Genomic DNA, 23202 nt, shown 5'->3' on the forward strand with positions numbered 1-23202 from the left:
CATAAAAGACTAAGTGCTTTGCACATGCTTTTTAAAACAGTATTGGCTATGACTAGACGACAAATGCTAGACTACTCTCCTCATACATTTTTTGCCTTTATAGTGTTTGTTGAGTAAACACTATACTTATTCAAACAAATAATTATGTATTTACCTTTGCATTGCAAACAAGCAGAGACGTCCAAACTGCTTTCACAATAGAGACGGGTGGGAACTACATTATACTAACAGTTTTAGGATCCCATGGAGTAATGACGTTTCGTCACAACAAGCACTTTTCATTGGTTAAATAATTAGCAACCACAGACAGACAAGGGTGACCAATAGTAATGATTTATGAAAAAAATAAAAATGATGAAAAATGTAATTAATTTATAAGAGTTTTAGCATTAGAGTGAAATTATTTAATAATAATAATAAAACAATTATCCTTATTTTAACGTGCATAATGTCTATGCATAAATCTGTCCCTGTATATAATGATGGTTAGGTTGAATTAGGATTAATTTACAAGGGTGTTTATTGTAAATTTATGTGTTCCAGTTCAATTTGTTTCAGGCATGATCAGCTCGTAAAAATATCAAGTGATTTTGAGCCTTGGTGTCTAATTTAGGTTTTACATTATTCATTTTAGATGACTCTGAAAGGGCTTTTGCACGTTTTGATAAAACACAATTCATTAAACCAGCTCGTATGTTTGTTTATAACTATCATGTTCAAGTTGTAAACCAAACATATTCCCGGGATCCGACTCAGAAGAACAATTCATTCACGAATCCGACGTCACTAGTTACCAGTTGACTCGCCCCGCCTTCCAATGGCACATTTCTACATTTTTATCAAGAAGCACCAAAACATACTTCCTCCTTTAAGCGTAGCATTTATGTTTATAACAAGCAGCAGCGATATTTTCTTCCAGAATAAATCTATCTATACAGTCGAGTGTTGACAGTGAATGGAGATGTATCACATGCACACTATTGGTCAATCCGAGGGGTCAGAGGTTGATATGTAAATATCCAACATGGCGGCCCCCGTAGATGACATGTTTTCTCGCTGCGTGGATCCTGCCAAAGCTAGTAATTGCGTGGAGGTCCGATTTATCGATAATGTCAAGGTATGCTACAGTAGTGCCTTGATAGATATGCATCCTCATCTAATAATACGGTTCAGTCATGTTTTATTTAGAGGTTTAGCTTTGATTATGGTGCTCGCACCCGGCACCCCTCCCACGTCACCCGGCTTATTATGCCAGAACCTGATACAAACCCAACATATGCAAACTGTGACAAATAATCCTATTCATGTTCTCTAAAGCGGTGACATATATGTGAACATGCACTTTTAAATGGGTTTCACCCATCTCATGTTCCAGACAGCAGCAGTTAAATATGTGTATTTTGTAATGATCCAATTATATTTCTACAGGGCAAAGGATTATTCGCCAAAAGATCGTTCAAAAAGGGTGACACTATTTTCATTGAGAAGCCTCTAGTCTCATCTCAGTTCTTGTGGAATGCCTTGTACAAATACAGAGGTGAGTGCCTTATATTTGGCTTTTGGCTTGCTTAGTTGGGGACATTTAACATTTAATATTCAATAATATTATTGATCTGCCTTACTTAAGGTGGACGTTGACGCAATTCCTTTTAGAAACAAACTTTGTTATATTGTTATATTGTTTTTGTTATATTGTTTTCATGTTATCACTGTGAAGCGCTTTGATACAATCTGTATTGTAAAAAGCGCTATATAAATAAAGGTGACTTGACTTGACTTGACTTATAAATTATCCAGATGTTCTTGATCATATATTGACGATGAATGATCTTATCAAGCTTTTATTATTCAGCTTTGTGGGATATTACTATTAAGGATATACAGGGGTTGGACACTGAAACACCTAGTTTTAATTTATTAGTATAGTGTAGGACCTCTTTTTGCGGCCAATACAGCATCACTTCGTCTTTGGGAATGACAGATACAAAATACAAAACCTTTACAGTGGCCAGAGGAATTTTGAGCCGTTCCTCTTCCAGAACAGTGGTCAGGTCACTATGTGATGCTGGTGGAGGAAAATGTTTTCTGACTTGCTCCTCCAAAACACCCCAAAGTGGCTCAATAATATATAGATCTGGTGACTATATGACTGTGCAGGCCATGTGAGATGTTCAACTTCACTTTCATGTTCATCAAACCACTCTGTCACTAGTCTTGCTGTGTGTATTGTTGCATTATCATGCTGATACACGGCACCCCCTTCAGGGTACAATGTTTGAACCATTAGGTGCACATGGTCTTCCACAATGGTTCTGTAGTTCTTGGCAGTGAATCAAGCACAGTAGGGAAGGCCATGATATTGCAGCCCAATATTTATTCACTGAAATCAGTGAAAATTGGCCACCAGGCTGCGCATATATTGGTGTCCAACCCCTGTATTTGTAGCTATTTGCTTGGTTGTTCATGTGTCCCTGTACCTGGCGTGTTTTCTTCTCGCCGTATTCAGCGTGTGAGCACTGTCTGCGTGCTCTGGAGACAGCAGAGGAGAATGCCAGGAGGTTGAGTGGTCTGCCAGCTCTGAGTCTGCCTCACCCTGAGCTGTGCAAGGTGCGACCTGACCGACACCAGGCCTGCCCACAGTGTCAGGTACACTTGATGTTAATATGTTCACATGTATTCTTGATGTCATCTGTAGTGTTTGACCCAGGTCTTCATAATCTGGTTAATAATCTGGAATAAGCCGATTATGTTATTAAGAATAAAAAATGTAATCGGCTTATTCCAGATTGTATTCTCCTATATCATACTATATGCACCATAAAAGCCTGATGTATAAAATACAATACAAAACGTAAAACATATATGCAGACTTTTTGATCTAAAGATTCAATTAAGTATATATTTTTTCTGACATATACTTAATTGAATCTTTAGATCAAAAAGTCTGCATATGTTTTATGTTTTGTATTGTATTTTATACATCAGGCTTTTATGGCGCATATAGTATGATATAGGAGAATATTGAGTGTATATGAGGAGAAATGCTTTTATTCAGAGGCCCATACTGAGTAAAAAATATGCAATTTGGTGCAGTTGCTGATATTCATATGGCAAGAAAATAATATACGTTCTGAAAGCTTGTAATGTAAATCAATGAGATGAGGTCTTTATAACACTAGAGTAGACTACTAAAATGCATACAAGTATCAGCATCTATCAATATCTACAACTTCCAATAATATGTCTTCGTAAAATGGTATTTAAATGCTTCGTTTTATATCGAAGCTCTGTAGTTTTAATGTGGGAGCAAAACATATAATAAATGAGTACAATGATCATTGAGAGATTAACAAATAAATGTTCCTCAAAAGCAGTGTTGGGTGTGATGCATTAGTGTAATTTAATTACTCTTCCCTTAAAGTCAGGGATTGCTCTTCATTTACCGTAATTTACCGTTACTTCGGATGTAATTGCATTAAATACTGTATTGATTATTGAACAATTCTATATAAAACAATAGTGGATTTAACAGCAAAATGTAACGTCTAATGTTAAAATGAATGTTAAAGGTAACCGTCTTCCTTTAAATACTTTGACCCGTTTAAGAATAATTTGTGCAAATTTACATTATTTATTTGAAAGAATTAAAAGAGCCGTTTCATGTCCTGGCATTGTTCAACTGGTCGAGGTTGATATGGGATTCAGAAAGTGATTAGTGTAAGTAATCCAATACTTTTTAGAGAGAGTAATTAGTACAGTAATCTTATTCCACTGTTGAAGATGTAATTAGTAGCTAAGAATTAATTACGTTTTAGAGTATCTTAGCCAACACTGCTCAAAAGCCTGATTTATCATATATGATACTCACAATTTAACATGATTCTTAAAAAAAAAAAAAAAAAAAAAAAGGTTTACTTGATTATCCATACAAACACACGTTACTTCATTCCGGTAAATGTTCATCTTGAAATATTACTAACAATATAAAAGTTATTCTTAGGGTTATGTGGTAAAAATCAGTAAAGATTTCACAGTAAAAACAAAGACACGTGTACCACGACCTGAATATGGACATTTTTACAATTACACTTAAAGGGCTTTTACTTGCTCATAAAAAGTATAAACTATGAGTCTTTTTGATTGTTTACAACAGGTTTTGATCTCACTGATAATTTAGAGGCCTTAGAATGTCATGCATCAAATATGATACTGTCAGCTTTATAGGGTTAAATCATTTAGCTTTTGAGGAAAGACTGTGATGGCTGATGAGATGTCTCTTCACAAGGCAGGCTGACCATAACTGACCAATTATTGACAAAGATTTTATTGGCTGTTTTTTATTAAACATTAGGGAGCACAAGGACATTTTTAAGTCATGATGACCTGCAAAATATGTACTTTGTGCTTTAAAAGTATGTTTTTTTTCCCCATTGGAAGAATGAGTGTTCATTTTCAGTAGTACTTGAGTAAAGTACAAATCCCTCAAAAAATAATTTAGCAATTAAACACAAGTATTTTAAACCGATCCTACCAATGTGTTTTTATAAAGCAGGGTTGGTTTGTGACTCATCCCTGATTGGTCTTCATATGCGTTCCCTTCAGGTGATGTACTGCGGTACTGAGTGCCGACAGGCTGCATGGGAGCAATACCACAAGGTCCTGTGTCTTGGCCCTTCACATGATGATCCGGATCACCCAGTCAACAAGCTGCAGGACGCATGGAAGTAAATACTCACTCATATAGACCTTATGTAGCCCCGTCTCTTTTCAGCGCTGCGCTCGTTGTGTTCCGTCTTCCGGTTTGTATTTCCACAACATGAAGATCTTACTGATTATTTTTTTTTAAATATATATATATATATCTTCCCGGTCTACTGACATTTGTTATGACATCTGCTTTAAACATTACAATGCTCATGATAACTTAGCTCTACAATAAGTAAATCCACTTCACCAGCTAATTACTCTTCGACAGTGATGCCATAGAAATATACAGAGCGACCGCAAAATGGAAGTTCAAACACAAGATTCAAAAGATGGCCGCGCGCTTGTTTCTCTGGCGCTTAAGGTCTATGCTGAAAGTATTGTGCAGAACATTAGAGTCCTTGCTTTGTCAGTAATTGATTGCTTTCGGTTTGAAGGCTGTTGGTGCATAGGCATTCTTTAGCATGCTAACCTTGAAATATATGACTCTGCTCTTGCATTAAATTGTTTTCCCATATTATCCAGGAGTGTGCACTACCCTCCTGAAACCTCCAGTATCATGATCATGGCAAGGATGGTGGCCACCATCAAGCAGGTTATTATTTTCTATTTATTGGTCTGAATAAAGTGTCTAAGAGGATTGTTTGCCTAAATGAAATGTTAGCAAGTATGAAATAACTTCTAACAAGCAAAAACTGTTTTTGTTGCTGTTTCAGGCTCAAGATAAGGGACGCTGGCAGAGGTTGTTCAATCATTTTTGTAGTCGTACAGCAAATGAAGAGGAGGAAATAGTTCATAAATTGTTGGGTGAGAAGTTTCAGGTAAATAGAAAGTCCATAATCTTTTGTACATTATTAAAGCATCTCATGCTTCACGCTGCATCATCAAGTTTGCCTCTTCCGAAGTTTGAGTTTTTAGTTGCACTTTATTTTAAGGTGATGTATTTACACTGTACTTACTCAAATAAGTGCTGAGTGATATTAATTAACTACATGTACTTACTATAGAGTTACGGTTTGGGTTAGGATTTGGTTTAGGGTTGGTTACTTGTAATTATGCATCATTTACTGTTATTACTATAGTAAGTACACGTAGTAACATGTAAAGTCACCTTAAAATAAAGTGTTACCAGTAAAAATGTCCCAAAATACAGTGTTGTTCCTTTTATTAGGGACAGCTGGCCTTGCTGCGGAATTTGTTTTCCACAGCACTGTACGAAGATCGTCTCAGTCAGGTCAGCCGTCGTCTCTCTCTCTCTGTCTGTCTATCTATAATTTAATAAAAAGCAAAAGGGTCATACAAAAATAAAATTAAATTCTATGCATACCTTGGCAATAGAATCACCATTGACTAGTACATTTCTTAGTTTATGCGGCAGACATTAGTGTTGTAGTCAAGACCACCTAAACCGAGACCAAGACCAGACCAGCACTCCTCAAATTCATCTAAAAGATCTGTATCTACTGTACTGTCTGAGAAAAATCTTATATTTAATCAATAAATACAATAAAAATAATAAGACTATATAGCTGTTTCCAATGAAATCACTAACAATAAAATTCATCTTTGTGTTGCAGAGGTTGCACAGAAGTTGCATCTGAATTGGTACAATTACACCTCCATAAATAATGTTCAGATTAATTTAACATTAAAACATTAATATTATTTGACTCATCATTTGTTCAAAGCAGCTGATTAATTTAATAACGAAACGCGTTGCCAAATTAACAAAAACTTGTCTAAAATTAGTCGCTTAATATTAAAGGTGCAAAACGCAGGTTTCTGAGTTTTTGCAGAACTACGCCCCCTCTAGCGACAAGCGAAACTGCAACCAGAGTTGTGCACGCTTATAGACCACACGCACACGCACGCATGCACGAGCTGTTCATAACTAAAGGAGCATCTGCTGTACAGATCTTTGGTGTACAGTACAGCCAAAATGTCTTCAGAGGTAATAAAGTTATAAATCTGCAAGTCATTTCAAATATATGGAAGGAAAGACATTTGAGTAAATTACTCTTATGTGTGAGGGGAAAACGGGGGTAGTAGAAAACTTTGTTTATGTGTTTACTGTATCTGTATCCACCTATGATTGTATTGTTATGAAAACACGTTTATGAGCAATATAATTGATTACTTCGCAATAGTTCAAAATAATAATCATACCGTACACGGTTGGTCAACAACGTTCACTCAAATGTCTCAAGGTAATAAACAATCAAATGTCACCATGACGTTTTCATAAAAGCCAAAACAGGCTAAGCTGCCGAAGACTTGCGGGGTTCAGCCTGTTGTATTGATCTGAGAATATTCCAATAACAATACATCCTTTTTCTGTTAGAATTTACTCAAAATTTGTGTCTAATTATCGGTCATATTTTTCAGCATGTTATCACACTCAAGAATCTTGAACTGTTTTGCTAATCACTAAACTACATGTAGCGCTGATTTATTTAGTAGATATTTTGACAGGGACAATACACACTGACAAACATTAATGTGAAATGTGTCAATACTTGTATTGACACATTAACATGTATTTTATCACAATACCAAAATATTTTACGTTTTCCTCGTTTTGATAGAATACGAGCTCTGACCAATTTGATGTTACTGTGGAGAGAAGCACTGAGGATAGCAGTGACAGCAGTGAAAGGATTTACAATTTACTATTTTTACCGAAAAAGACAATATAGCCAATGCAACAGCGTTCTTCCTTGTTGGTCCGAACACAATTCCTAGTTTATGAAACTGTTCACTGACAATGGTATAAAATCAATTCTGATTGTATATGTTTCTAGCTTACGCTAAAGCATTACACATTTTACGCATCGTCATTTGTTGTCATACATAGATTGGCCGTATCAAACATTAGAGACTGGGCTATATCTTACCGTTTTATCAAGAAAAAAGCCAACTGAGGATCCCGTTTGAGACCAAGAGCAGACCGGAGATCTCTCCATTTCCCGAGGTTGACTCTCGTCTTACTCCGACGCCTGTCTGACTCCAATTTGGCCCTTTTGGTGGCACTAGACAAAATTTTTCTTTTTTTTACTTTACGTGGAGTTTGCGTTGGGGTTTGGAATGGACTACAAGCCGGTCTCTTTGAATCCATCTTCTACTTTTGACGTACGAGTTGTCCGCTGATGCGGAGAATGGCGGCGCCGGCGAATGCACAAACTTGCGAGACAGCCTGGTGAGCGTGAACGCGCATGACGTCACGCCCAGTCTCAAATTCGAGCCCGAATCCCTCTTATATATTTTACTGTACAGGATTATAGAGGCAATCTCAGTGAGCAGAGAAGGGCTCATTCAGCCCATCAGGCAGTTCTTTAAGCATGTATAGGAAGAAAAACAGGTATTTTTAACATGAAAAGTTGCGCAATGCACCTTTAACTTATTTTTTTATTGAACGTTTGTATAAAATCAATATCACATTTGCAATCGTGCTCATATTCATGAAAAAAGCTCAATTCCTCTTGTGATATAGCTTAATTATATCCTGTATAATTTTTTAGACAACCCTGCATTGATTTTGACCCCGGCAGTACAGTAACAAAAGAAATAAAATTAGAAAGAAGTTATTGATTGCGTTTTAAGCAGTAAGTTTGACATCAAATCACATTAATGATGTTAACAAATGAATCAGACAATGCATTGGCAATTTAGTGATGTCCTCGCGGTTGTGGGATTGACCGATCTTGAGATAAAATCCTGATTCTTTTTAGTCTGAGACCAAGACAAGATCGAGTACAAATGCGTTCGAGACCGAGACAAGGCCAAGACCTTCAAAAATGGTCCGGTCTTGAGCACTACAACACTACCAGACATGGAGATATTATATATATATATATATATAAATATATCCATCAAATCAGCTTATCTTCATAAAATGGCTCAGTTTTACTTTATGCATATGTGATATGGTCTGAAAGCAAAACAACTACACTTTTAACATCAGTCAAACTTAATTAGAACTAGACCATGTATAAATGAAAATGTATGAATGCATATTTGTCATTTTAACAGAACTTAGGGCTGGTGGTGCATTCAGTGTTTCTGTAAATCTGTTAAGATAATAATACTACTAATAACTCTACTACTACTAACAATAAACACTAGGGTTGCACAGTATACCGGTTCTACGCATCTCAAACACTGGCGAGTGAAATCTCAATTCTTAATTTATAAGCCAATGTCTAATGATAGATATTATGTAGACGCCAAGCATATGCGAGTATCTGTGTGTCACTACTTCATTCCTGTTAAGAGTATAACAGACCCACTGAATGCACTGAATTAAGGATAGGGCAGATGTTTGTAAAATTAACTTATTTTGTGTATATAGTGGTTCTCTCCAGAAGGATTTCGCTCTCTGTTTTCGCTCGTTGGGACCAACGGTCAGGGTATTGGCACCAGGTAAACCACTCAATACAAACAATCAATGTTTTACCCTAGAGAGATGTATCCAGTAGAATAAGGTTCCTCAAGCGATTCTGATCTGATGTGTGTCTGTAGTTCTCTGAGTCAGTGGGTTCATGCGTGCGATGCACTGGAGCTTCCCAGCCAGCAGAGGGAGCAACTGGATGCTTTTATCGACCAGTTGTACAAGGACATCGACAAAGGTCATTTTTCTCTTAAGTCTCCCACCTGTTTCTAGTGCTTAGATCCTCACACACTTGCTCACACATTGATCTGTATACTTGCAAAGACTGAACCCATCTCTGCGTTTGACATCCACTTCCTCAAGCGCAAGCTGAGACAGACACACATTTGACCACTTAGACGGCCATCGATCTGTGTAACATATTATTGTTTTGGGCAAAAGTGTGAAACAAATCCAAAAGATGAACGGCTTTCATAGATCTTTTTTCTGTTACAGAAACCGGTGATTTCCTCAACTGCGAAGGCTCTGGACTTTTCCTGCTGCAAAGCTCTTGTGAGAATTGTCTTTATTCATATTGGCATGTCTTTCAGTTTGTACAGCTGTGAGCATTTCACATACAGTAGAAGTTGACTTTGAGTAGCAGAAATCAGGTCAGCTTAACAAATGAGGCCTGTCTTCTTGCTCTGCTAAAAGAAGTGAAGATTTATTACCGTTTCCGTTGCTGTACAGGTAATCACAGCTGCGTTCCCAATGCGGAGGCGTCTTTCCCCGACAACAACTTCCTCCTTCACCTCAGCGCCCTCAGTGACATCAGCCCTGGAGAGGTCAGAGGAGGATGTTGGATAATAGATGCTAAGCTGATGCTCGGAGGGAGGGTCGTAATATTCTAAAGCCTTGAGTGTTTCATTGTCGGTAGGAATTACAGTCTAGACTCTGAAGATTGGAGCAGTTTTGGCAGCTTGTCAGTTAGATTGAAAAGGCCTACATCTGCCTGGCTTCGTGCTGGAGAGGTAGAACATCGCACAGATTTATTTCATAGGTTTGTTTATCTGAATCATATTAGGCAGTGGATGACAGCTCATCATGCATTTTTTATAGCTTTTAGTGTTGAATTCACAGTGTAGAGCTTTATGAATTTTTATAGGGTTACCTAAAGCCAAATTTGTTTTACCTTGGTTTTCTGACACAGTGACCGGTTTTTTTCTCATCATGTTTTGCCTTATAGCAAAGCGGATTTGTGCACCAATCAGAATTATATTGAGAATGTTCATTAAGTTCCTGAATTTGATTTGAGGTAGTAAACAGGATGTGGATTTGCTAGGAAGTAGAATTAAATGGGGGAAAAAATGTTGTCATGTCATTCCAAACCTGTGATTTTTTTTTTTTTTTTTTTTTTTTTTGGGGAACACAAATGAAGATTTACTACCGTTCAGAAGTTGAAATGAGTTAATAGTTATTCAACAATGATGCATTAAATTGATCAAAATGGACATTATATAATAAAGTAGAAAACAGTATTTCCATATTGATGGTCTGCCAGCCTCCAAAACGGACAAAAGAGAAAAATGAATGCTATGAATAATGATTTAAATTTTGGTCTGCTAGTGACCAAAATGTAAAAATTGTTAGTGAAAATTGAATTGTTTACTTACTTAAAAAAAAAAAAAAAAAAAAGGTTATATTTTCTATTTTAAATAAGTAACACCACTGTGAAACATTATGAGAGTGATAACACCCACAGAGTAATTTCATGGTTTTGGCCAATTTATAAAACAGAAATCCATTCTTCTGTATAACTTAATTCATAACATAACTGCAGAAAAGAAATAAATAAAACAAATAAGAGTTGCTGAGTTGTTGATCATCTCATGAATTTCTCTCGTTCTTTCTGTAGGAAATCTGTATCAGCTACCTGGACTGCTGCCAGAGAGACAGGAGTCGTCATAGCCGGCACAAGATCTTGAGGTAAACGAATGCAATCCCTTGTTTAAGCATTCTCTGTGAAACTGCCCAGCTGAGTCCACCTCCAGAGAGGATCAATGGCCTTGGTCTCTGGCAGCAGCTCTCGGCCTGGATAACCACAGGGGCTGTTGACTTGCTGCTGGGACCCAGCTCTCCTATTGATCATTTACCTGTCAATCGCAGCAGCTATACCGCCTGGATGACCAATGAGGATTTGTTTGGAGATCCCACTTAATCTATATTCACTTTATTCAGGTGAAAAAAGCTTGACTTCACCTTGAAAAGAACTGCTGAACAACTTGTTACATGTTGTTGAATGTTACAAGATTAGAGACGGACCCCCTTGGATCTGATGGATCTTCATTTATTATGGAATAAGGGCAGAATGAAAGCCCTAATGGGGCAGATCTTCAATGTATTCTGGTGCATTGGAATTAAGAAATATATATGGTCTAAACACTTGAGTTTGAAAGATAAATACAATATAAATTTCCAGCATTCCATACCTTTATATTGGGATTGATTGATTGGTTTGATTGGTTGCAAGACAAAAGAGATTTTTGAAGAATTTTTACACATTTCATAAAAGGGCAAAATAACAACCATTAAAGGGTTAGTTCACCCAAAAATGAAAATTCTGTCAGTAATCACTCACCCTCATGTTGTTCCAACCCCGTAAGACTTTCGTTCATCTTCGGAACACAAATTAATATATTTTTGATTAAATCTGAGAGCTGGATCACTCCTCCATAGGCTTCTTAAGGGATCGAATCTGGCCGGCCCAAAAGTTATGAAAGACATCGTTAAAATAGTCCGAGTGACTACAGTGGCTCAACCTTAAGTTTATCAAGCGACGAGAATACTTTTTGTGCGCAAAAAACAAACAAAAATAACGACTTTATTCAACTATTCATCTCCTTCTGTGTACGGCCGTGATATTTCACGTAGTGAAACTACGCAAGATTTCTAGGTTGCACGTCACAAGTAGGCTCACTATTGGCCGACGCTGGTCATGTGTGTGATGCGTCATGCGTGACTACAACCTAGAAGCTTTGCGTAGTTTCACTACGTGAAATATCACAGCCGTACAGAGAAGGAGATGAATAGTTGAATAAAGTCGTTATTTTTGTTTCTTTTATGCGCACAAAAAGTATTCTCGTCGCTTGATAAACTTAAGGTTGAGCCACTGTAGTCACTCGGACTATTTTAACAATGTGTTTCATAACTTTTGGGCCGGCCAGTTTCGATCCCTTAAGAAGCCTATGGAGGAGTGATCCAGCTCTCAGGTTTAATCAAAAATATATTAATTTGTGTTCCGAAGATGAACGAAAGTCTTACGGGGTTGGAACAACACGAGGGTGAGTAATTACTGACAGAATTTTCATTTTTGGGTGAACTAACCCTTTAAAGTATCATTTAGACTTTTCTTTTTTATTCTTCGCTTAGAGGTTAAAAAAAAAACGAAGTTCAAAATACCTTTTTAGCGGGATCTAGCAAACATCCCAACGCCTTCCACGCTAATAGTGGCGTTTAGCCAAATTGACCAGCCGGAGCGAACTTTTCCGGAAGGTTCCTTTGGCAAACTGTTTCAGTAGCAAACAAACTTCAGTTTGGCCTGATTTTGTTCGAAGTGTCACCAGTTCTTTCTTCGATTTCGCTTGAAGTATATCGGGGCCTTTACTACTTACCTAGTTGTCCTCTCACAAAGTGTTGGATGATTTCAGAAGACTTGGAATATAAAAGCTGAAAAACAATTCTTATATTTTCAGTCAAACCAAAAAAAAAAAAAAAAAAAGTTTAGCTAATAGAACTGCAACAGTCGGGTTCCGGAAGTAAAAACTCCATTAAATTCCTCCATAGGGAAATAGTTTTTTTAATGCTAACTTAAACCTTTAAAGACATCCTTACTGTGAGCTACGAGGTTGTTAATCCATGGTATTTGCTTCTATTGAAGCCGTTTGCCCGGATTTTTTTCAGTGTATTTTTCAAACAATTATGTTTAACTGTGGAATTTCTGGTGAAAATAGTCTCCGGTTACGAATGTAATCATGGTTCCCTTAGAAGGGGAACGAGACACTCTCTATATATGTATATTATATACAGTATATATAAAATCAACATTTGTAAACGTAAATAACAGCATGATCAAATTAAAAACAGAACAGAAATATAAATCTATTTTGTGTTCGCCATGGGATTGTAGTTCTTTCCCTCGCAAAAGCCATTAAGTTACCGTTGTCCTTTTTGTCCAATTTTAAAAACCTTTTTTGCTTCAATTCAAAGTTTGTAGTGTTGGGATTCAGCTTGTAGCTGATTGGCTTGGTTCACGGCTTATAACTCTTTAATGAAGACTTATAAAATCCCTATGGGAAAAATTAATAGAAAAAAATTTCCGAAACCAGTGCCAATGAAAAAGGGGCGGTTGCACTCTATACGGGTTTGGAAGGAGTGAGTAAATAGTGTGAGTGAATAGTGACAGAATTGTAATTTGTGTCTTAATTTAGCCTTTTTAAATGATAAATTACACCATTTTCCCCTCTCATTTTCAGGGAGAATTATTTATTCATCTGTTCCTGTCAGAAATGCATGTCCCAGATGGATGATGCAGATATGACATCAGAGGATGAGGAGGAAGTGGAAGGAGAAGGCGAAACAGAGGGAGACGATGTGGAGGATGAAATGACAGATGTGTGATTCCACTCAGGTTTCTCGGCCCACCCGAACCACTTCACTTGTTTGTTTGTGGACCTAATCCATGTGATCCTGAAACCCTCTACAGGGCATAATATCTACAGCAGTTGAGAAACCAACATCACACTCACAGTAGCAGTACAGCTGTAACCTGAATCAAAGCCTATGCAAAATATAAGTGCAGTATTTTAATCATGTGCTTTTTTGTCATGATTTCTACCATGCAATGTCTCATATAATGCAAGATTTATTATGTTTAATAAGTCACTCAAGACACTGGTTTCATATGCAGGATTTAGATTTGATTGGGTGAACTGATTAGATTTTTGTTTTTTAAAATGTTTAAGACACAAGTAGACACACAAAACTGTGACCACGCATGAAACATGATCAGTCTGTGCACTTATGGGTTATATTATATGATGACCATCCAAAAGAAAGTGGATTTTCCTTTTAATCACATCTGAGAGAAACTGTACAGTCATCAGATAAAGAGGAAGGTGACCAGCTTCATGTTATACTTTAAAGTGACTGGAAGTCAGCCAAAATTAAAATACACATTACTTGGTCTTTTTTTCTCTTTCTTACAAAAGAAAAAAGAAAGTTTTTTTTTCCCTTTATAATCTTATGTTTAAGATTAGCTCAACACCTTGAAATGGCTTTTCTTTTCAGCTGACAATAGCTAGGTTGCACTGGTGGAGAAAATATTAAACCATTTATGGCTAAATAACTAAACCATTGTTTTAGCCAATTATTGTAGCTAAAGTGGACTTTCTGAAATCTTGCCAGTAGTACATGTACATGAGGCTATGGCAATAATTACAGTAGTTATATGCAATGAGAAGCTCTTGGGTGTGGGTGTCAGTGGTGTCATCTACAATCTTTATTTGTATAAAGACACAATATATAATGTCTTAAAATGGCTTTACATAAATGTTCTTAATCCCCCCTTGAGCAAGCCTGAAGTGATTGTTGTTAAAAATAAATAAAAAAGATGTTTAGGTAGTGAAGGGAAAAACCTTGAGAGGATATTGTATGTACTTAACATTGAGTGAACATGCACTACCGGTTAAAAGTTTGGAACAATTTCTCTTATGCTCACCAAGGCAGCATTTATTTGATCATATATATACTGTAAAACATTAATATTTAAAGCTGCAGTCCGTAGCTTTTCTGGGTTAAAATTATCCACAATAATTTAAGAAAATATATATTATAAGCGATTGTTAGATTTAATCAGCGCGATTTACTGCAATGTCAGAATCAGAACAAACGTGGATGTTACTTGTTCAGATGATATTTTCCGGTGAAAATTCTTATGTTGGTAATACTTACAAAAAGAATAATCTGTGATTCTGAATGCCAGTATCCACACCGGCACGGTGATTGACAGCTGCACATTCTCCTCAAACATTGTGTTCATCCGCGCTGTGCCGTGCCGAGGCACAACTCACGTAAAGTTGATAATTCCGCGAATGACTGCAATTGCAGATTTCGAACAGAGATGGCGACAAAGAGGAAAAACTGCGGACTGCAGCTTTAAAATAACTTTTCTATTTGAATATATTTTAAAATGTAATTTATTCCTGTGATCAAAGCTGAATTTTCATCATCATTACTCCAGTCTTCAGTGTCACATGATCCATCAGAAATCATTCTAATATGATGATTTAATGCTCAATAAACATTTATTATTATCAATGTGGAAGCCGTGATACTCTTCCATTCAAAAGTTTGGGGTAAGAAATGTTACAAAAGATTTCTATTTCAATACAGTTATTTTGAAATTTCTATTCATCAAAGAATCCTGAATAAAAAGTACAGTATCACCGTTTCCCTTATACTATTAGGCGGCGAAAACTTAATAAAGAACCATTATTAATAATAGATGACAAATAATAATTGAGCAGTAAATCATCATATTAGAAAGATTTCTAAAGGATCATGTAACATCGAAGATTGGAGTAATGATGCTGAAAGTTCAGTGTTTTAAATTGTTATAATATTTCAGCATATAACTTTTTTGCAAATGCCTCGCACGGGAATTGAATGAGAAATATTGTGATGTGTTCGTTCCCAGAAGAAAACTCAAGACTACTATCGAGGCATTTGAGGGTTTCAGAAACAGCACTTACTGATATAGAGAATAACTCCCTTTGGAGTGATTTTGTACTTTGCAGACCTTTTTCATTCTCAAACAGCAACATTACACTCTAAAGATAAAACAGTAGTTAAATGGTGATGGAGGAAGTGTCCCTTCACAGTCTGTCTGATATAGGCTGTAGTTGGCAGTCCTGTGCTGATGCATAGTCTTTTGAAATCCGTCCTAAATGACTGGAACAAAGAAGGCAGTGGTCAGTGACGTGTCTGGCTTATATAGGGTCTAGTTGGCTGTAGTTTAGTCTTTGAGATCCGTCCTAAATGTCTGGGATGATGCCGGCAGCGGTCAGTGAAGTGTTCATCACTGTATGGCTTGTGTAGGCTGTAGTTTGCAGTTGTCGCTCAGCAACAGATGAGGTGGGAGTGGGATACGAAGCTGGACCGAATCAAACTCACATTCACTTCTGGCTCAGATCTGTTATCTAACGCCCACTGTTCACGATCCAATCAATTCTTGATGGATAAAATCAAGTCTCTTGTTGAATATTCTGTTTCGCTTGGAAATACAGCACGTTATGAAAGTCAAATTGGGTTGCGAATGCCGCTTCATGCATGTTGACTTTAAAGTAGCCGGTTTAAGTTGTCTGCTAAAGTCTTATGTGTGATTAGGTGAAATCAGGTAGTATTGGCATTGCCATCATCCAATCATTTCCCGCGGGCAATACACCTGCTGTCTGTCATTACAATTGTATCAGTTCTGCAGCAGTCTCGAGTTCTTTGCTAATCTCCGATGGCAGATCTGTAGTGAGTAAGCGCTGCCGTCCTAGTTGCCAAGCTGATGAATTTTGCCACACAATTCTCTTTTTGATGTCGAGTGAGGAAGATCTGCCATGTTGCAGAAAGTATGAAAATCCTGGCAATCCCATTTTATACCTCTTTTCATAATCCTCCTGATTTGAATACTCTCATCCTCTGTTTATGAAATTCATCTCGCACTTGCGCTCTCCTCTTCACGGATGATGTTATTGACAATTTCTATGTGTCTCCCTCATCAGACACATCTGCCAAAATAATTAAACACTTAGTGGTGCAGACACTAAATAAAGCATAAACGCGGATGTTCTCAAAGCAAAACTAAACATAATGACAGATAGGGAGTCTTCTTGCTTTGAAGATCGCAAATGAACGATTGCTGCATGTGTTTTAATGGTGCTTGCTATTAGGAAAGCATTTCTATTACTGTTGCTCATATCTGGCGTTAGGGATTTGAACAAGTCTCTGTCTTTAGGTATTGCACTTGAGCAGGTAACTTGATGCATTTGTGTCACACATGAATTATACAAATCCGGCAGCTTTTTGAAGAGAAGGGTGCTATTACATGTATGAATTATGCATTCTGAATTATAATGTAAACCTGATGGACAATAAAATGGCTGAAAGAAAAATGAAACTACATAATAAAACAAACTACAAAAAGAAACAAAAAAAGAAAGCATCTACATAGCATAGTGCGGAATATAGTAACATAAAGCACTTTATTTAAAAAAACTCGGACTGAATGAATGATTCAATTACTCCCTCATAAATACTTCACTTGTTTCATTACTGGATGAATCAGCGTTTTTTATGTTTTAATCAATATCGCGATATTTTAGCGATTAATCGTGCAGCTCTATTAACTCTTATGTTAACTCTTATGATCTATTATCTATTAACTTTTATGTACTCACATAAAAAAAAAAAGTTAGATATATAATGCACTTGTTCATGTTATTTTGCAAAACACTTGTGCTGCTATTGAGGTTGGATAAAACATGTATATGTACACAATAAGAGCATTGTATCAAACGATTAATTTAAATGTTAATAAATAGATAGTTAAAGACACTTAATAGTGGGACTGAGAACGACTTGAGCACGACATGTAGCGCATTAAAAATGATCCGGCTGCAAGAGAAGCGTATCTGGCAAAAAGAAAAGAGAGGTGATGAATCTTGTTTAGTAGTTGTTCCATTTTTGCTGTGCAAATTTTTTGCTATTTTAATGAAAAATTCTAAGCTGACTTGCATATGATTCTTTTTTGCATCCATATAAAACATGACTTTGTTGTTAATCAGGTCACAATCATCACCGATTGTGATGACGTGATTTAATCTGTTTTTGATCAATTTACTACTTTTACTTCAATAGAGACTGTTGACTAAAACTTTTGCATTTCATTTTTTTTGTGTAATTGAAATGGGAAAAAAGCAGTATTCCTTAGCATCGTAACTCTATACTTTCACTTCTACACATAACAGATTAGCAAACATCTAACAACATGCAAAACGATCATAATATTCATTTAATAATGTACTAAAAACACTGGCGATGGTGTGTTTTGTGCTGTTCTAACCTTGTGATATCAAATACATCTCTCTTACCAGGCCAGTGATTATTTTTGTGCACTACATTTCTCGCCCCCTTTTACATTAATAGGTTTATTTTATGTTTCCTTTTAATTAGCAATTAATCCCTATTTGGGAAGATGTGAGCCGGATCGAGCTGATATGACAAAAAGTTTGTTTTCGAATGCTCTTGAAAACCCGTTGCATCTGCAAACAATCTCTGTTTGTGTGTCTGTTGTGTCTGGACCCGTATCTGCCTCTGCTCCTCTGGATGTTGTTTTATTGAATGAGGCTGTAATACAAGTTGGACATCCTGTGAGGATGAAAGAGAGGGGAATTACAGGGCAGAAGGGAAGGACACCTGGGGTTGTGCCTGCGAGGAATAACCACTGGATGCAGCTGGCAGCACAAAGCCAGCTGGGTCCTGACATCTCAGGCCAGCAATAGCCCCGCAGGAGCGTGTCCGAGTCCACTTTGAAATATTCGTGCAGAATGGCCCACTGTGAGAAATGCCACACAACAAGCCGAGTTCCTTCTTCACAGAGTAGGACGGGTCAGAGAGCGTACCCCTGGAGGGAAAGGGCTTATGTCGACGGCGAGGAGGAGGCCAACACTCAAATGAAAGACAATTATGACTACAGAGAGAAAGAAGTCTTTATTCAGACGAACCCCAGGCCAGAAGGAGCGAATTTCCATTTTGAAAAGTGATTTGAAAGAAGTGATGCATTTCAAACTCAAGGAGAGTGGCTGAAAAAGCACTTGTGTGTTTAAAACGAACAAATCGAATCTTTCGGTATTTACGACAGACCCAGGCCAAAAGCCCGTAACTAATGAATATACATCGTTTACACTTCAAGATAATGCTAATGAGTGCTCCCTTTTTAGTGCGTAATTAACTTGCATGCAGCATGCTCTTATTTGCACACATTTGTCACGCTTCAGTGCATTAACACAAATCCGTATGCTCATATTTCCTGGAACAACAACAACAACAACGACGGAAAAATATGCAGAACTTTGTCCTTTATCAGCAGTGTCATAAATAGCGTCTGTTGCTCATGGGAAACTTGTAAAGGAGTAAAAATTGTGTGGGTGCCATGAGTTTATGCATCTTTTAAGTCCAGTGGTACGTGCCATTTCCAAAGCAGTTTGTTTCTTTTGATTTAGACAATCTTGCAGTTCTAATAGTGTTTGCAGAACGCTGAGAATGTATGGGATGATTATAGTATCAAAATGATTAACACGTGCAAGCACACTTATCAATGAACTTGATACATGTTGCAGAAATGTTTTATCCATGCCTTTCAACTTGCGTGTGCAAAATTCAAAATTGAATGAATGTGAAGCAATTTGTACAAATAGAGACATTTTTGTGAATACAAATGTTTTCCTTTGTATTAGTGTATCATAATTTGCACATGCAACACAGAAGAGTGCATGTGTGGATCAGGTGACGCGCGTGCATTCATGGACTCGTTTCTGAGTCGATCCAATTTGATTCATTTGGATTTTGAGACTTTCATTTCGCGGGTTTCGCCTTGCACGATCCACACACAGCTGTCTGAGAAAAGCTGCTACCACTAGATGGCAGTATTCTGCTAAAACAGACAACGGCAGCATAATCAAGCGTTCTTCCGCATTTAAGACGCTTAATGAGAGTGATATTGAAGCACCAAATTTAGTACACAATAATATAGGCCTACCCTATTAATAAAGCATACTTTATAGAGGCAAACATTACGTCAGATTATGAACAACACCCATAGAAAACCATTATAAAACGCTTAACGTGCAATCGCGCATTGCATGTTCAGTAAGGTGTATTGGCTACTGAGTTTAAATATCACCGTCTTACTGCATTGACGTTAAGCTTTTTCTTTATAATATGCTCTATGGGAGGAAAACTATATAGCCTACAGACAAGAGACTACATGAACGCAATGTACGGCGTTTCAAGTTAATAACATTTCCTTCCCGAGCCTGTTAAAAAGAAAAAGCTTAACATGAAATAAAAATTCTGCAGTTGCGTTTAACTTTGCATGTGAATGGGAGAGCAACCGGTCCGAGAGTGCAGTGAAGTAAGTTTTAGGTTTGATATTCGCCTCATTTTATAAAGGGACCATCTGCAAACTCCACTCACAGTCAAAAAAATATAAACGTCCAGTCATTCATTCAAATGAACATATTTCCAAGGTTATATTATAACCTTGGAAGTCTAGTGGGCAGACTGACTTACTATGTCCAGCCAATATCTCGATTGAACAGTAGCCTACAATTGTTTAATTTACTGTAAATTGTTTTTCTATTCATGTTCCAAAGGTTGTAGTACGTTCCTAGTGACAAGTCAGGTGAAATTTTACATTATTCACTTGTAGTAAGTCACCAAAAACCCGTTTGGTTAATTACAGTAATTTTTTTATAAAATAATAATTGTTTACTAAATAGGCTACATGAAGGGAGTTATTGGGGCAATTTCACCTGTAGTAAGCCAGTCTAGTCACTGAACATACTACAACCATTTTGAACATGAAAAAACCCTTTTGGTGAATTACAGTATTTTTCTGCAGAATACAGGCTACATGAAGGGAAGTATTGTCCAAATTTTACTTGTAAGTCAGTCTTACAGAAACCTTCTACGAGCTTTGGAATTTGAAAATGTCTGTTATTAAATTTAAAAAGTAATTTGAATTAAAACAAATTATACGTTTTAACCACTGATCTATATAGAATGACATTATAGATCAGAGGTTTTAACGCAGTTAGTGGAATTGGCAGACGTTCCCTTGTGCATCATGAGCTGTGGTTAGCGCGTCAAAGCATTCTCGTGTAGAAATATGCAGCTACAGGCCCGCTACGCCAGTTGATTTTCAATTAATATTTCATGTCGATATACAATGGTTGCATATTGTTAAAACTCATCGTGCTATAGTAAGACTATAGCCTATGGCTTAAGGGTCAAGGGAAAACAAATGTACTGCGAAAATCGTCTTTAATATTTAAAAACAGACATTTTCAAATTCCTGCTTGTATACTATGTACACAATGTGTAGTCAGATAAAAATAAGCATATAATATGAACGCAACTGCGAAATTTCACCTTTTTTTTAACAGGAAGGAAAATTGTATTAACTTGAAACGCCGTGCGTTGCGTTCATGTAGTCTCTTGTCTGTAGGCTATATAATTTTCCTCCCATAGAGCATATTATAAAGAAAAAGCTTAACGTCAATGCAGTAAGACGGTGATATTTAAACTCAGTAGCCAATACACCTTACTGAACATGCAACGCGCGATTGCACGTTAAGCGTTTTATAATGGTTTTCTATGGGTGTTGTTCATAATCTGACGTAATGTTTGCCTCTATAAAGTATGCTTTATTAATAGGGTAGGCCTATATTATTATGTACTAAATTTGGTGCTTCAATATCACTCTCATTAAGCGTCTTAAATGCGGAAGAACGCTTGATTATGCTGCCGTTGTCTGTTTTAGCAGAATACTGCCATCTAGTGGTAGCAGCTTTTCTCAGACAGCTGTGTGTGGATCGTGCAAGGCGAAACCCGCGAAATGAAAGTCTCAAAATCCAAATGAATCAAATAGGATCGACTCAATGAATCGAGTCAATGAATGCACGCGCGTCACCTGATCCACACATGCACTCTTCTGTGTTGCATGTGCAAATTATGATACACTAATACAAAGGAAAACATTTGTATTCACAAAAATGTCTCTATTTGTACAAATTGCTTCACATTCATTCAATTTTGAATTTTGCACACACAAGTTGAAAGGCATGGATAAAACATTTCTGCAACATGTATCAAGTTCATTGATAAGTGTGCTTGCACGTGTTAATCATTTTGATACTAAAATCATCCCATAAGAATGCGCCTTGTTTTCAAACTGGCGCAAGAACACAAAGGATATTGAATGGAAATGGTATTTCAAGTATTTTACAACTTTTATCAATATATTCCAATATATGCTGAGCATTTTATCTATGGCTGTTTGCATTCAAAGTTGTGAATTTAACTTATGTGCCAAATTGGAATATCGAATAAAGCACCGTTATCATACAGTGAGCCGAAGGGAACAAAATCGTCACTTCCTAATAAACTGGTGCTAAATAGTACTTTGATAAAATGGAAGTTGCTGCAGTTGGAGAAGCCACTGTATAGAATCATATACTGATGCTTTTGCCAACGCGTCTATATCCAACGCACATGGCACCCTTTAGCGTCAATATGAGACAAAGATATATGGCGCCTCCTAGTGGTCTAACCCTAACACTACCCCAGACCTAAACCTACCCATAACCGAAGCGTGTTATATTGACGCTAAAGGGTGCCATGTGCGTCGGATGTAGACGCTTTGGCAAAAGCGCCAGTATATGACGCCTTGGGATGAGAATGCGTTGGTAATAAATGACTTGCGTCTCAGACGAAACGCAATAAAGTTATCTTGCTTTTAAAGATGGTGTTGTTTGGGAATGCAGTCGTGTAAGAGAGTTCTGGCTGGGAATTATCCTGAACCACTTTGATGATAGAACTTGGCACAGGCATTTCAGAACAACCAAAACAGCATTTCAGATGCTGTGCAACGAGATTGGTCTGCTGGTTATATTAGTCCAGTTATGTCGTCCCATCGCGTAAAGACATGGTTTTTTTTCATGTGCATCGAGGAATTTATTGGGTAAATGTGTTTCCATAGTAATTTATAGTTTTTTTAATGCACATTTTTATAATTTATGCACATTTTGGCATTTTCATCCAGCGTTTTGTTATGCGAATGATGAAAATGTGCAAAAAATAGGTTGATGGAAACATGTTTAGTTGGCGTATTTTTGTTGTCTGAAATATAAAGTTAATAATAGCTGTGTGTGAGGAACAAACCAAAATTGAAGTCATTGTTTTTGTTTAATCTTGAGGTGGAAATTTAGTGGGAATTTAGACCACGAAGTGGTCTTTGAAACTTG

General features: G+C 36.9%; 1 protein-coding gene across 2 annotated transcripts; it reads left to right on the plus strand.

The window, feature by feature from the left end:
• The first annotated feature begins 887 nt into the window (after positions 1-887).
• On the plus strand, positions 888-13988 carry smyd5 (SMYD family member 5). 2 transcript variants are annotated; one of them, XM_056250289.1, is made up of 13 exons: positions 892-1117; positions 1429-1537; positions 2507-2646; positions 4603-4724; positions 5230-5299; positions 5421-5525; positions 5876-5938; positions 9053-9123; positions 9223-9329; positions 9587-9643; positions 9821-9915; positions 10986-11056; positions 13603-13988. In XM_056250289.1, the coding sequence occupies exons 1-13, from the start codon at positions 1025-1027 to the stop codon at positions 13745-13747; spliced, it is 1248 nt and encodes a 415-aa protein (XP_056106264.1). In that variant the 5' UTR covers positions 892-1024; the 3' UTR covers positions 13748-13988. The 2 variants fall into 2 exon arrangements, with proteins under 2 accessions (XP_056106265.1, XP_056106264.1); XM_056250290.1 differs by lacking the exon at positions 13603-13988 and having other exon boundaries at positions 888-1117; positions 9821-10003.
• Positions 13989-23202: the final 9214 nt, after the last annotated feature.

This window comes from Rhinichthys klamathensis, unplaced genomic scaffold (genome assembly GCF_029890125.1).
Source record: "Rhinichthys klamathensis goyatoka isolate OS25496 unplaced genomic scaffold, OSU_Roscu_1.1 h1tg000068l_1, whole genome shotgun sequence".
NCBI classification, from domain to species: domain Eukaryota; kingdom Metazoa; phylum Chordata; class Actinopteri; order Cypriniformes; family Leuciscidae; genus Rhinichthys; species Rhinichthys klamathensis.

Coding starts and splice junctions, on each gene's coding strand:
- smyd5 (XM_056250289.1), top strand. CDS start 1,025: ATGGCGGCCCCCGTAGATGACATGTTTTCTCGCTGCGTGGATCCTGCC. Junction 1,538..2,506: donor TGCCTTGTACAAATACAGAG/GTGAGTGCCTTA, acceptor CGCCGTATTCAG/CGTGTGAGCACTGTCTGCGT. Junction 9,644..9,820: donor TTTCCTGCTGCAAAGCTCTT/GTGAGAATTGTC, acceptor GTTGCTGTACAG/GTAATCACAGCTGCGTTCCC.